The 15,000-nt window shown below is 34.6% G+C and overlaps 2 protein-coding genes across 3 annotated transcripts in view; one reads left to right on the top strand and one right to left on the bottom strand.

The window, feature by feature from the left end:
• LOC144972549 (zinc finger MIZ domain-containing protein 1-like) overlaps positions 1-15,000 on the top strand; it is a 473,233-nt gene that overhangs the window by 21,939 nt on the left and 436,294 nt on the right. The window lies entirely within an intron of this gene.
• LOC144973873 (uncharacterized) lies at positions 12,654-13,529 on the bottom strand. The gene has a single exon (XM_078916761.1). It carries the CDS (start codon positions 13,527-13,529, stop codon positions 12,654-12,656), a length of 876 nt encoding a protein of 291 aa, XP_078772887.1.

Here is a 15,000-nt window from a genome sequence, read left to right as displayed (position 1 = left end):
CCCTGACCAGTAACAATAACTCGTACACACACACACACACACACACACACACACACACACACATACCAGTCACTACTAGCTATAAATAAATTATTACAAACCGTCGCTTCATTTAATAATTCATCACCTGTATGCTATACTACCTCGCACTGTTTGACAAAATGATTTTTTTTTGTTTTTTTCATATTGGCCTAAACACTGAATAATAACTTCATTCATCAATAGATTGAAATGCCCTCTAACTTGTCAGATAGTCTAAAACCCTGGGGCTTATTAAAAAAAAGTCTCAGGGTTGATACTTTTAAACAAGTCGGGGGGGTCATCTTAATCTCTCGATAAAGGGCTGAAAAGTTTTACTGACCAAAATATAAAATAAGTTTTATTTTTTTAAAGATAGTGTAGCATAGAATAGCTCTAACATTAACCCTCCGATAACACGGGGTATCGATTCCAGTGTTTGGGAATCGTTTGTAGGGTGTGGACAAATTGATTACCCCTTCAAGCGAGTAAAGGCTGGGCGGGTAATGGAGTTGGTAAACACCGACTACTCGTTCACGCCACAGCTCGCCTGATTACGAACGAAACGACATGTCGTATGCTCGACAGACGAGCAATACAAATTTATGACGTAGGCCTACTCGGACAAAATACAATTTGGTATTTCTCATTTTTGGCCAGAAAATTGTTTCTTTAATCAATGATCGATTACTCACATGTTTTAAAACCCATTAGACCTGAGATATTTTTGTCAATTTTATGAAGGTCCTGGGTTCGAGCCTCGCTCAGCGCATAGTTGTTGAGTCCTTGGAAAAGGCTCTTTACTCACATTCCCTCACTGTACTCATGTGTAAAATGAGTACCTTGTCGTTAACGGTGTGAATTTGTAATATTGCCTATCAGGCGGCATGCCTTGTTCTATATGTTACGTGTTGCTGTTGGTCGGGGACTTTTTGTAAAGCGCTTTGAGCACGTTTAGTGGATATTGCTCTCTATAAAAAGCTTTTTTGAAATAAAAAATGGTTGTCGTTTTATAGATCAATATTCATTGAAAAAAAAGTTTTCTGGCCAAATTTTTTAAAGTGTTTTGGTAGAAATTGGCAAAAATCATCATCACCATCATCATCATCATCATCATCATCATCATCATCATCATCATCATCATCATCATCATCATCATCATCATCATCATCATCATCATCATCACTTGAGAATGGAAATGAACGAGACCTTTCGTGAAAATGTCTAATGAAATCAATTCAAAAATAAAATGTTTTGGATTGAACGGTTAAATTAGCCGTTCATACCGAAATCTTTATGTTGATTTGACGCTCAAACAAGGTCAATGTGGTCTTATTGGCAGGTCTGAGAACCCAATTCATTATGGGCTCATTGTTGTAAATGATTTTTTTTAAGTGACGCAACATATTGTCCATTAACAACAATGTTAATCCAGGTCCATAAGTGGGTTCGAATGTCAGGCCTTCATATATGTACTATCGGGCCTAATACCAGTACATAATACCAGACGAAAATAACCGGATACTCGTCTAAAAAAGTAAATGTTTTCTCGTGATGTTATTAAAAAGAAAAAAAAGAAAAGAAAACGTGAACTTCCGTACTGCCGTAATCTGATAAACCGTGTAATTAAAATTTAGGCCAGAAAAGTCGTCCTTTAATAATAAATATCGCACGATTGAAATGTCCATCATCTTGTCAAAAACTCTCAACCCTGGGACTTTTTAGTATGACGAGAGGTCATTTTGATCCATCGAGATTTTGAAGGACGAGTTTGCTGGCCAATGTTTTAAACACGTGGTTTGTTTATTTATTTTTGTTTTTGTTTTTGTATGTTTGTTTTGTTTTTGTTTTGTTTTGTTTCTTTTTTTTTTTTGTTTTGTTCTTGGTTTGTTTAAATTTGTTTGTTTTGTTTGTATGTTGGGGTTTGTTTTTTTTTGTTTATTATTTTTTTTTGGGGGGGGGGGGGGGGTTGTTGGGGGTTTATTTTTTTTGGGGGGGGGGGGGGGGGGGGGAGGGGTTTTTTTTTAATGCTTTGTTTTTCGGGGGGGGGGGGGAGGTGTTGTCCTTTTTGGGGTTTTTTTTTTTTTTTTGTTATTACTTTTTTTTTTTCAGACTACGGCAGTGTACAATATTATAGAGAAATTTACAAATAAAGTGAAATAAAGTCTACTTGTTGAAACGAATCATCCTCATTAATCGCTAGTGACTTGTCGGATAAGGTTGGGGTTATGATTCCCGCCACATTTTATAGACCCAGCTACCCAATGAGTATAGTTAGGTGTTAGAAATAAAAACCTTGACTATATCCGGGGTCGAAACCAGCCTAAAGCGAGTACTCTATCGGCTGATCTATCGATGCTTCATTAAGAAGATGACGTGTTGATGGAATCTAACTGTAATACAAAATGCATTATATATTTTATAACATAATGCAACTGTCAAGGTTGTCAATATTATGCACAAATACAAGCAAGCATTAGCCATGTTTGACACACTTGACTTATTGTTAAACCGATCATCTTGAGAATGTAATGTGATAATCATAACAAAAAACTTCACTTGATAAAAATGATCATATGATAGACGGCGATGATGGTTTGATTTGATAACATTGAAAACCATTCAAATACATACACCTCAAGTCATCTTCATCTTAGACATCGAAAGCAATAAATGCTTTCGTAAATTGGGGAAACGCCTTTTTTACAATTTTAGGCTCGGGAATTTGTGATTTATTTTGTCATGGACAAAAATAAATATAACAGCTTCAAAACAGAACAAAATACAAAAACACGGAACGTTTTGGGCTTAAAATTGATGATCTTCAGCCAACAAATAGACAGTGAAATACGTGTATACATCACTTAACCAAACAGACTTCGGTCTTTTTTTTTCTTGTGCTGCGATGTGGTCTAGTGGTATGACACTCGCTTTCGTATCGTAAGGTCCTGGGTTCTAGCCTCACTCGGCGCATAGTTGAGTCCTTGGAAAAGGCTCTTTATTCACATTCTCTTATCGTACTCAAGTGTAAAATGAGTACCTGGCCGTTAACAGTATTGTCTCTGTCGGGAAAACAAATTGAATATCGCCTAACAGGCGTCATGTCTCGTCCTACATCTTAAGTGTTGCTGTTGGTAGGGGACCTTTTGCAAAGCGTTTTGAGCACGTTTGGTGGATATAGCGCTATATAAAAAGCTCAAGTTTGTTTTGAGGAGTACATTTTATACATTGTGAACCTGTGAAATTGCGTTAATTTCATTGTAAATTCATTGTTCAGAATCAGAGTTACCCCTCACTGACGTGTACTTATTTGCAGGTCTGATAACCCAATTTATTATGGGCTCATCTAAAAACCGACGCAAAATATTCTCTATCACAAGAATATTAAATCACGCCCATAATTATTGCGTAAGGTTGTCAGACCTGAAAATATGTGTACGTAGACCCCGATATACAGGGGTGGGGGGGGGGAGCGTGGTTCAGTGGTACGGTCTTTGCTTAGTACCCGAAAGGTACCGAGTTAGATCACTCGCCACTGCGCTGTGTGGCCTTGATCAAGTCACCTCCCCCTAGCTCAATAATTTGCGCGCTGCATTGCGGCTGACGCCTGAGTTGTTCCAGTCTTCCCTTGGAATAGACCCTAGAGACAAGTTTCCCCTATGGAATGAATAAAGGGAATTTTACTTTTATTTATTTTATTTTATTTTATTTTATTTTATTTTGAAATCATTTTATGTAATTATTTTATTAAACAGCGTTCTGTCATGCACAGTCGATGAGGCTGACAAGTCCTTAACTCCCTCAACCCTAACACCGACTATATCCGAAGTATGCCGAGGGTACTCTTACCCCATGCCTATTTATTACATTTTTCTGACACAAATTATGGGCGTTGCATCAAAGCTAATGTTTTTAGTTTTTACACGTTAATGGTAGTTGAAAAAAAAACTATCTATGTACATGCTCATTTTTAATAATTTTTCAAATTTGGAAAAGGAGCAAAAATCTCTAGGATTAAGCGAGTTAACGGTCATTGACTTGTAATGACACCTTGTATTGTAACACAAGTGTTCATACACACTTGTGATGTAACCTTTACATAACAAAAACCAGTCACGAAAGACGTAAATTTGAAGATTTCATTTGTCAGCTCTGTTGGAAAAAGTCAGATTGTCAATGGAAAACGGGAATGACAGTTGTCATAATTGACACGTTTGAGAGCATCGTCGTTAAAACTGTCATTTTACATGTCACTTCACTCAAGAGATGGGTTTATAGCGTCCTGACGTTGTATCTACAATAACCGTGACAATAACAGCAATGACATGGCGATAGATAGCGTCAATAATTGGTAGGGCCTGAACGACTCCTCAACAACATGAGTCTAATTACACAGATACAATTACAATACAGTATATTATTAGATCATGTTATTTTGTGATTATTCTGCATTTTTTTATCAATATTATTATCGTTATTAAATTAAGAAATTAAGGAGCATTACACGGGTATAAGATAAAGATCTGAACAAGTGTGTATGAAAGGTGCCAGACAAAGCAAGAAAGAAAAATACAAGAAAAAAACAACATCCAAAACAAAACAAAAACAACAAAAAAACAAAAAAAACAAAAGAAAAACAAACAAAAAACAACAACAGTCTAATACCATTGTAATTGTAGCACTTCTGACCAGTAATCAGAAGGTCTGAGGTTCGATCCCTAGTCGAAGTATATTAGACTGTTAATCTACATATATTAGTTTTGTTTATTGTGATCGTATAGTTTTATTACTTAGTTGTGTTGGAATTTTAAAAAAATCCACTCAACAAAAACAGATTCTTGAAATCTTGTATGTTTATTTACTTTCTTAAATATTTTAATCAAACGTTCTTCATTTTAATATTTTATGGCCATCATCCTAACCTTAACCCAATGAACTTCATCTTCCTTATCTTAGTTCTTTAGTCTTTAAATTAGATTACATAGTTCTTTAGTTCTTATTGTTATTTAGCTCGGCAATCGTTAAGTTACCTTAAATTCGGATTGTCCCTGAATGCCATGGCTAGAGTCAACACAACTGGATAGTCGTCCGATGTTCCTCTTCCCCTTGCTCTGTTTTCTCTCTAATTTACCTCTTCTTTTATAACAGCCAGCAGTGATTAAACGTGACTTGGCATGTCAAACTATAATCCTAATAGGCAATAATTAGTATCAATCTTAACAATTAATCTACATATATTACAAAATAGTGCATGGTAGGGATCGTTACGCTAATACACTACAAGATGAAGTAATCCTTTATAGCCTTTAGCAATTTCATAATAGTCGTAACCCATCTGGAAATAGTATCAATCTTACAAAATAGTGCCTGGTAGAGATCGTTACGCTAATACACTACAAGATGAAGTAATCCTTTATAGCCTTTAGCAATTTCATAATGGTCGTAACCTATCTGGTCATTAAGTAATTAAAGTAAAGGATAAGATGTAAGTCCAACCTTCTTATATTCCTCCCTCACTTAAAGTAAATTTTTTTCAAAAAAATTTCAATATACATTATTAACATCCCATCACCTTGATTCATTGGTATTAATATCTTCCCCCAATTAAGGTAAGAAAATTCAAAATGTAACATCTTAATCTTATCATCACATGCATTTCTTCAATGTAAAACTTAGTGAAAAATAATTACATTCAATATTTTTCCATAAATCGACAATCCATAAGATAATGCTTATCTATACATAGTTGTCAGAACACATTTTATCATGTAGTACCATGATATTATTAAGCTTGTAAATACACATCATTGATCATATTATTATAAATTACTGGAGTCTATACTATAACCCTCTGCAGTCAATTTAGAGATCAATTGTCTCATTAGACCTTGAATAATCAATTAACACATATATTGTATGCTTCATCAACGTACGGTTTTTTAAATAAAATACAATCTTAAATTATATTAGTCCTTGTTCAAGTCTGTAAACACAGCTCTGCCAAGTCATCCTCCTCAGCATCCCAGATATGCACATTTCACAGCCAGACATTCTCAGGAACCAGCGTGAGCATGGATATCTCACCAAACAGACATATAGGGCGACAGCGTGAGCCTGGACATCTCACCAAACAGACATCGTGTGCGACAGCGTGAGCCTGGACATCTCACCAAACAGACCTCGAGTGCGACAGCGTGAGCCTGGACATCTCACCAAACAGACATCAAGTGCGACAGCGTGAGCCTGGACATCTCACCAAACAGACCTCGAGTGCGACAGCGTGAGCCTGGACATCTCACCAAACAGACATCAAGTGCGACAGCGTGAGCCTGGACATCTCACCAAACAGACATTGAGTGCGACAGCATGAGCCTGGACATCTCACCGACTTTTTTATTCGTTGGGGGAAGTGGACCATCTCAGTATGTGAATTCAATATGGTGTGGACCAGTGGCTCCTGACTAAGTCACTCACCGAAAGGTACTACCACTCCCTTATTGGTTTTTGACTCTTTGATTAAACCACAACCTAACCTCCGAGCTTTAAAATTTTTATTTTATTATTATTATTATATTTTATTTTATTTAATTATTTATTTAATTATTGTTCAATTTCCTTATTCGTTTCCTTATTCAATGAAATATTTTTATTTAATTGGAACTAAATTATGTCTTTTTAACATTAGTATTTATTTATATAATTTGAATTATTTATAATTTTCTTCCTTACACTTTAGGGGCGCTACTCCCCTACCAATCCCAAATCTAAGACCTAATCTATGCCTACCAGTCCCTACTCGATAATCTATGGGTACTAACGAACGGCCACAGGCATGGTGTTGAATTAGAGCTTGAGTATTATTGTCCTCCCAATTCATCCCGTACGACAATAATACTGGCCCTACCGTCCTGTCACCATTAGGGTGTAATTCCGCTTTGTCAAATAGTTTTTCTAAAAATTTATTATTTCTCCATAAAGATGATCCTAGGGGCGGCAGTTCTAAATTTGCCACATAAGCTGATTTTCTTTTATGGCGAGATGCTGCCGCTCTCAGATCCAAGTGAAATACTTTACTTCTCCATCTATCGTCTCCCGGCAAAGGCATCTTAAAGTCCCCCAATAGTTGCTATTCATTCTCCTCTCCATTCTCAAGACTAACTCTTCCTGGAATTTCTTGTCTCCCCATTTCCTTTCTCCTACTGCAGGCAGCATCATATCCTGAATGCAAATTCTTAAAAATTGAGAAAAGAAAATATCTTGGTAGAATAATTTATTCACTTACTTTATTTACTTATTTATTTATTTATTTTTTATTTTTTTTTTGTTCTTATACTTTTCTAGATCATTTCGTTAAAATCTTCTATGAAGTTGTCATGCTTCGTTCATAATGGTTGGGTAGATTGCCTTTAATGGGTCTCTTTCCAGTTCCTTCCGTTCAACCACATTGTTTCCTCCCGACTTCAACGGATATTCTTCAGGTTCAGGCTTAGCTACCTGTCCAATTTTTATCCAACTTGGTGCCCACTGCTTTAATTGATTCTTATACTTTAACCCGAAATAAACCAAAATAACTAGTATTACTCCTAATGTTACCAGTCCCAATATTTCTAACCACGTCCAGTTACTGCCATCTAACGATCCCAACGGTTTTAAAGAGTGAAGTTGTTTTATCATATCATCAATATGTATTTCCTTAACATTTTCTAGATTACTTACATTCCAAGTGTGATTAAAAGAGGGTACTGCCTTGTATAAAGGTTGCCACAATTGAAATGTTTGTTTGGAAAATTCCTTAGAAAAATCTTCTACTTTAGTCTGAATTTTATGCATTGAATTAATGTTGTAATGAGCTGGAATGGTAATGAACTCATTATTGGCCATACAGCCTTCATTTAATCTTAACAAATCCAAAGGAGGTTGCAAAGCTACAGACTTCAGTCCAAATTGCCCCTTGTCACTGGCTTCACAAACTAAACTGAATGTCAATTGTTTTACTGTTGACACCGCCCATATTCCTTCTGATACAAATTTAGCTGATGGTAAAACCTCATTTGGTTTCACCATTGTTTGACATAACTCTTTTATTTTTAAGTTATCATTCATAAACATGACTATTACGCAATACTTGCTTACATTTATAGGAAATATTGGACTTTTGAATTCACACTCTATTAAGTTTAAATTCCTGCACCTGATAGATTCCTCCTGATTTAATATAATGTATCTGGTTCTTTCAATATTAATCGCTATATTTTTCGACTCAATCACATATTCAGCTACCATATGCCGTCTGTGGTTTTGAATTATTGCAGAAGCATTAGCATACATTTCCGCATTTGGTAGTGGTAAGTTAATGACATCATAAACTTCCATGTGTCTTCGAAGATCCACTAACGGTACTTTTACTAACATATATATGTTATTTTCGTCAAATGTAGCAGAGAATTTCAAGTATCTATAAAATTTCCATAATTCTTGTGACGGATCAAAAGGTAATCTCAAATGTGGTGGTAACTTAGATTTTATCTGACCCAAAATATTAATTAACTCTTCTGGTAAAACAGCACTTGGAGGTAAATTTCCAGTACTAAGCATGTCAATTTGTAACTGTAAATTTTCAACATGTTTTAGGGTTTCCATCATTATCTCTTGAGCATTGTCTATTACAGTTTCAAGCTGGAGATAAAGATTCAAAAATGTTCTTATTTCTCCAATTTCTCTATTTGTGTGATTTTGAACTGCAGCAACATCAGCAAATAGTTCTCCTAACCCTGTATTTAAACGATTTATTCTTTTTCTATTCTCTACTATTTGTTTATGTGACGTATTAATTATAGATAGTGATTTTTCTACCACATGACTTATTTTATTCTGATTCTCTTCTAATGTCTTCAAACCCTTACGGATACCTGATAAGTCCTTTTCAGTTGACACCCCAAAAAGTGAACTTGCTATATCTCCAATAAAGCCAAATGGACTTCTCTTTGTTCGGTTTCTCAATTTATCATACTTTCTAAACACCCCAGTAATTCTTTCCCTCGTATGATTTAATAATTTTACTTCATGCATTAACGCTCCAAATCTAGATAAGAAATGATTTGTATAGTGTTTATGATGCGACTGAGCGGCATCCGCTACACCTTTTGTAATCCTTTTAATGTCATTTAATGATTTAGTAAGTATCTTTTCATATGGTTGAAAGTCTATGACTAAAGTGATTGTCCATGTACTTCTGGAAATTGATATGTCTCCAATTTTATTAAATACAACATTTTGCCTTATAATCAACGCGGAGGTCATGGTTAAAGAGCAAGTGAGTATAAGGACCACTTCCAACGACAAAGCCATACCAACTCTACAGAATAAATATCAACAAAAATAATTTAATTTTAAATGAGTTAAAATCTTATCATTCATTATACAATTAAAATCTTATTACAAAAGAATAAGGTTTTAAAATACATGTACGCATTCCTATAGCGCAATTTCCTTGATTCATTATGCTCTAACCGCATAATGTAAATATACAATTATCAATCGGGTTGCGTCACTCTTGATTGGGAAATTACCCACAACTTTTTATAACTTGTGCGCTCGGACATCTTAATTGCCCTACCCTTATCTTGGAGTCTTAATCTTACAGTAGATACTTACAGCGCCGCAGCAATGGCACTAAGTATTGACTTGATTTTGTCTTTGTTTTCATTTTGATTATTTCTTTCATTTTGACGTTTACAATTATGTCTATTATTGCCCTTGGCAACGTGATTAATTTCCATGGGTTCATGATCAATTTCCTCTGAACTACTCTTATCCGCCTCATACGATGTAGTTCTAGCAAACTTTTGCCTTTCAAACACAGGCGTTTCATCTTCTATAGTGTCATCACTAGTTTTAATCTTTCTTTGTCTGTGTTCTATCCTATCTCTCACTTCGTTTGGATCCTCTTCCGATAATGACTCATCTTCTGACCTAAATTCAAGTTCATATTCATTTGGATCATAATTAATAGTTTCGTCACTATCACTGTCTTCAGCAAGGTTGTCTACTAATTGAGATTCCGACTCACTATCACTAGTGTTTACTGGTGATTCAGCATATTGAGTCTTTCGTAACCTCTTCCCTTTTTCTTTAGGAACCTCCCACTCTAAATTAGCTAACCTAAGTGAATTTGCATGAGCTTTTACTAATCTACCACTTAATAAATTCTTAATTATAAACGATACCGGCCCATTTTTCTTTAAAATAACATAATGAGTATGCCAATTTCTTTCAAATTTATTACTTCTTGTATAATTTTTATAATATACGCAATCTCCCACTTCCAATTCTTCTTTAAGTCTTTCTTCTGTTTTTTCATTTTGCTTACGCCTGGCTTCTCTTGTATTTTTAAGAACAGACATAAAAGCCTTATGCTGTTTTTCTAACATGGTTTCATAATAATCTGAACTGTAATTTTTCCTTCTTACAGCTAGTAAATTATCTAAAGGCAACATGGGAAGTCGTAAAAATACATTGAAAAAGATAGATGATTTACTCGTTTTAGATACGCTGGTGCGCATTGCAAATAACACTTGGTTTAAATGTAAATCCCATGAATCTGGATCATCCTTAATTTTCTTTGACATAATATCATTTAACGTCCTATGGCTTCTTTCTACTTTGCTATTTGCTTCTGGGTGGTAATACGAAGTGGTGATATGTTTAATGTTTAAATATTTTAGAACCTTCTCAAATTTTCAGAAGTCATTTCCTTTCCATTGTCAGTGACAAATTGCTCGCAACAAGAATATCTGGTAACAAATTCTTCTAAAAATAAATTTATTATAGTTTCTGATGACTTATCTGGTATAGCAAAGCCTTCTATCCAGCCGGAAAATGCGCAAACAAATGAAACAATATACTTATTGCCCGAAATAGTTAAAGGTAATGGTCCTGCAACGTCACAGTGCACTACTTGAAAAGGGTAGCTAGGTAACGTAGCATTCACTAAGGGTGCTTTCTGAATTTGTAAATTTCTTTCTTTACATTTAACACACTTATCAATATAATCATTTAATTCCTTATACAAATTTTTCCAATAATATTTTTGTTTAATAGCACTGAATGTTTTATCTAAACCCATATGTCCATTGTCATCATGATATTGGACAATTACTTCATGTCTAAATTTCTTCGGTATAAACAAACGTAACACTGGGTCATCATCAATTTGTGATACGTAATATAGTATTCCTTCCACAATCATGAATCTCTTATGTAAGGACTTATCTGCAATTTTATTATCTAATTTATCCTTTATGTCTTTAATTTCATCATCTTGGTCTTGTTCAGCTTTGATATTAATATCATCTATTGTCGGTTGTTCTACATCTCTCTGTAATTCTAATTCTATTAACTCATTTCCTGCATTCATAGGTGTTGGATCTATTCTGTTAGTATTTATGGCCGCTATCGGTATTGGAGAATTTTGAATAAAATTTTCATTATCCGAATCAATTTCATCTTCTACTGTTTCGTCTTTTGGAGGACTTCGGGATAACATATCTGCCACTGTATTTTCTTTACCTTTGATATATGAAATAGTGCATTTATAACTATTAATAAACAGTGCCCATTTTTGTATTCTTCTATTTTTCTGTTCGGCAGTAAATAGATATTTCAAAGGGAAATGATCTGTTCTCACCTCAAATTCACTAGCATAAAGATAATAGCGCAACTTTTGTAACGAATAAAATATAGCAAATAATTCTTTTTCAGAGGTCGAATAAGATTTAACTTGACTCGGAGATAACTTGTGACTAAGAAAGTGAATTGGGTTTTCCTGACCATTCTCATCCAACTGAACCAACACACTTCCAATACAATTGTCTGAGCTATCAGTATACAAAATATATGGTTTATTTAAATCAGGATAAAATAGTAACGGCACCGTCGTAAGGCTATCCTTTAGATAATCAAAAGCCTTCTTACAATCGTCTGTCCATTTAAATCTACTATACTTTCGTGTTAAATTAACAAGAGGTTCTGATATTTGTGCAAAGTTTGGTATAAATCGGCGATACCATGACACCATACCTATAAATCCTCTTACTTGTCTAACATTCGTGGGTGGCTGTAATGATCTAATGGCTTCTACCTTATCTTGTTTTACTCTAACACCATCCGTGTCCACTACAAATCCTAAATAGTCTATTTGTTTCTTTGCAAACTCACATTTTGTCAATTTTAGTTTTAAATTGTTTTGTCTCAAACGGTTAAACACTAATTGCACTTTATCCAAATGATCTTGTAACGAACCCTTTGTAAATATCAAAATATCATCTATGTATGCCGTTGCGAAATTTTCCATCCCCGCTAATAGTTTACTTGCTAATCGCTGAAATGTAGATGGCGCAATTCCAAGTCCAAATGGTAATCTATTATACTGATATTTTCCACAGAATAAAGAAAAACTTAAAATTTCTGATGTTTTTTCATCACAAAACACCTGATTAAACCCAGAGCGTAAATCAGTTAAAGTAAAATAAGTACATCCGTTCAATGAGGCCAACAAATCATCAATGAGCGGCAACGGGAAAGATCTCAATTTTATTCTTTCATTCAACTTCCTAAAATCTACACAGATGCGTGGCTTAGGGCGAACTCCTGTTGAATCGGGCTTTTTCTCCACTATAACACATGGAAAGTTCCATGGAGAAAAATGACGGGCGTATTATATTAGCTTTTAACATTTCATCTATATTTTCTTTAACTGCCGACTGCTGATTTAACGGTACTCTATACGGCCTTAAATTTATTGGTGTCATATCATCTACTTCAATTTCCGCTTTTACTAAATTTGTACCTGTCAGTTCTTCATCACAGAAAGCAAATACATCTTTATTTTTCATTAATAATTCTTCAACTAAAGTTTTATTCTCTGGTGCTACTTGTATAAAACTTTTAAATTCTTCGTCTGAAACACTTGCTGTATTATTTTCTCTTTGTCCTACTGATTTGTCATACTGAACCGAATTTATCACCTTAACCTTTTCTAATGACCCTAATATACATCCTTTTCTCAATTTAATCGTTTTATTTGAACAATTAGTAATTTGTACTGGAAATCTCCACTTATCTGTAAGTGTAATAAGACCCTGACTAATCTCTAGTTCTGGTTGAGATGAAACAAATCCTTGACTTGCTGGTTGTAATTGTAATGTATCACTCTTATCGATATATGGATTTTGTTTTATACCCGCTTGTACCATATATACTGTTTGTGGTTTCAACACTGTTGTTTTACTTATCCTTGAAATTGACGAAATAAACGCATCATTTTCTAACGAAACATAAGCACCTTTTAACCTTAATTTCCTTAAATCAAAATAAATTCTTGCATCATTCTTTTCTAAAAAATCCCTACCTATTATCAGGTTACGATTCAGATTGCTGGTAACAAAAAATTCGTGGGTGAACTTGATTCCCCCTACCTTTATATCAAGGCTTGCTGTCCCTGCAACCTTCATCTGTGTACCATTTGCTGATTGTAAATTAATGTGTTTTCTTTTTAACTGAGGTTTATATTTTAAATTATCATAAATTTTTTTGTTTATCAATGATACTTCCGCTCCTGTATCTATCAATCCCCTTAATTGTACTGATTGTAATTTTACAATTATACTATTGTACGCATTTCTATGTGTAAACGACATTTCAAGAACACGACTACTGTTTCCTCTCACTGAGTGGACTCCATCATCCAGTGAGTGATTTAGTTTAAAGAATTTTGAGAGGCATCATTATAATTACCGGCAAATCTTCTGTAATTAGTTGCTCGCCCCCTCCTATCATTATTGCGTGGTTTGTCACAGTCTCTGATAAGGTGATTCGGACTATTGCAGTTATAACATCTTCTATTATCTCTTCTTTCCACTTCTGCAACCAATCTATTAGGTGCTCTCCCTTGTTGATTATCCCGATTATTATTTCTGAACCAACCATTTCTTTTAGTCCTAACGTGACTCGTATCCATCGGCTCAACATGTCTATTTTCTACTCCACCCTGACGACCTACTCTCAGTTGAAATCTCTTCTCAACATTTTGATCTTTCATGGCAATAGTTATACATTCAGCTAAGGTTCGCGGTTCTTCCCTAATGATTCTGTATTTAGTTCTCTGGCTTAACAACCCATCTGTAAAGTACATTATCAGCTGTTTTTCAACAATTTGCCTAGCCTCTGGTTGTCTAGTGTCGGCTTGTCTGTATGCATCGGCTGCCAGTCCATATAATCTTTCAGCAAAAATACTGATAGGCTCACCTAACTTTTGTTTGACTGTACGTAAAAGAACATGGGCGTGTTCACTATCGGTGACCTATGCAAAATTGGCCGTTACCTCACTCTGCAATTCCTCAAATGTAATTTGTGGATTAGCCTCCTTTCTTCTATGCAAAAAGTCACTAACAGGTCCTCTCGCTGTTAACATCATTACCCTTATCTTCTTTCCATCATCTAACTCATTCAACGTAGCATACTTAGAAATTGAGCGCATCCATTCCTTAAATTTATTCGGATCCCCATAGAAAGGTTCAATAAGAGAACCAATTGCACTGTTGGCAATTGCATTAGAAAGTGCATCCATTGTATGCATGAGTCCCACTACCGCATTTTGGTCCGCCATTCTTATTTACTTGTTTTGTTCTTAAATCTTTTGTTAACTATTATTATTGTTATTATTATTATTCACCCTCAATGGCAGTAACAATTCTGTATATCTTTATATTTAAAAAATGATTATCGCATATTAATTTTAAAAATATCCCCAAACCTGATTCTCCTAGAAGTCAGAATTTCACAATGAATCTAACACAAGATCCTGGAAAGTCACGGCACCAAATTAACTTTATATTAGACTGTTAATCTACATATATTAGTTTTGTTTATTGTGATCGTATAGTTTTATTACTTAGTTGTGTTGGAATTTTAAAAAAATCCACT

The sequence above is a fragment of the Berghia stephanieae genome, chromosome 5 (genome assembly GCF_034508935.2).
Source record: "Berghia stephanieae isolate SIO BIC M18660-M18661 chromosome 5, UCSD_Bste_1.3, whole genome shotgun sequence".
Lineage (NCBI taxonomy): Eukaryota > Metazoa > Mollusca > Gastropoda > Nudibranchia > Aeolidiidae > Berghia > Berghia stephanieae.
The sequence above is the reverse complement of the archived record's forward strand: the minus strand, read 5'-3'. Positions and strand labels throughout refer to the sequence as shown.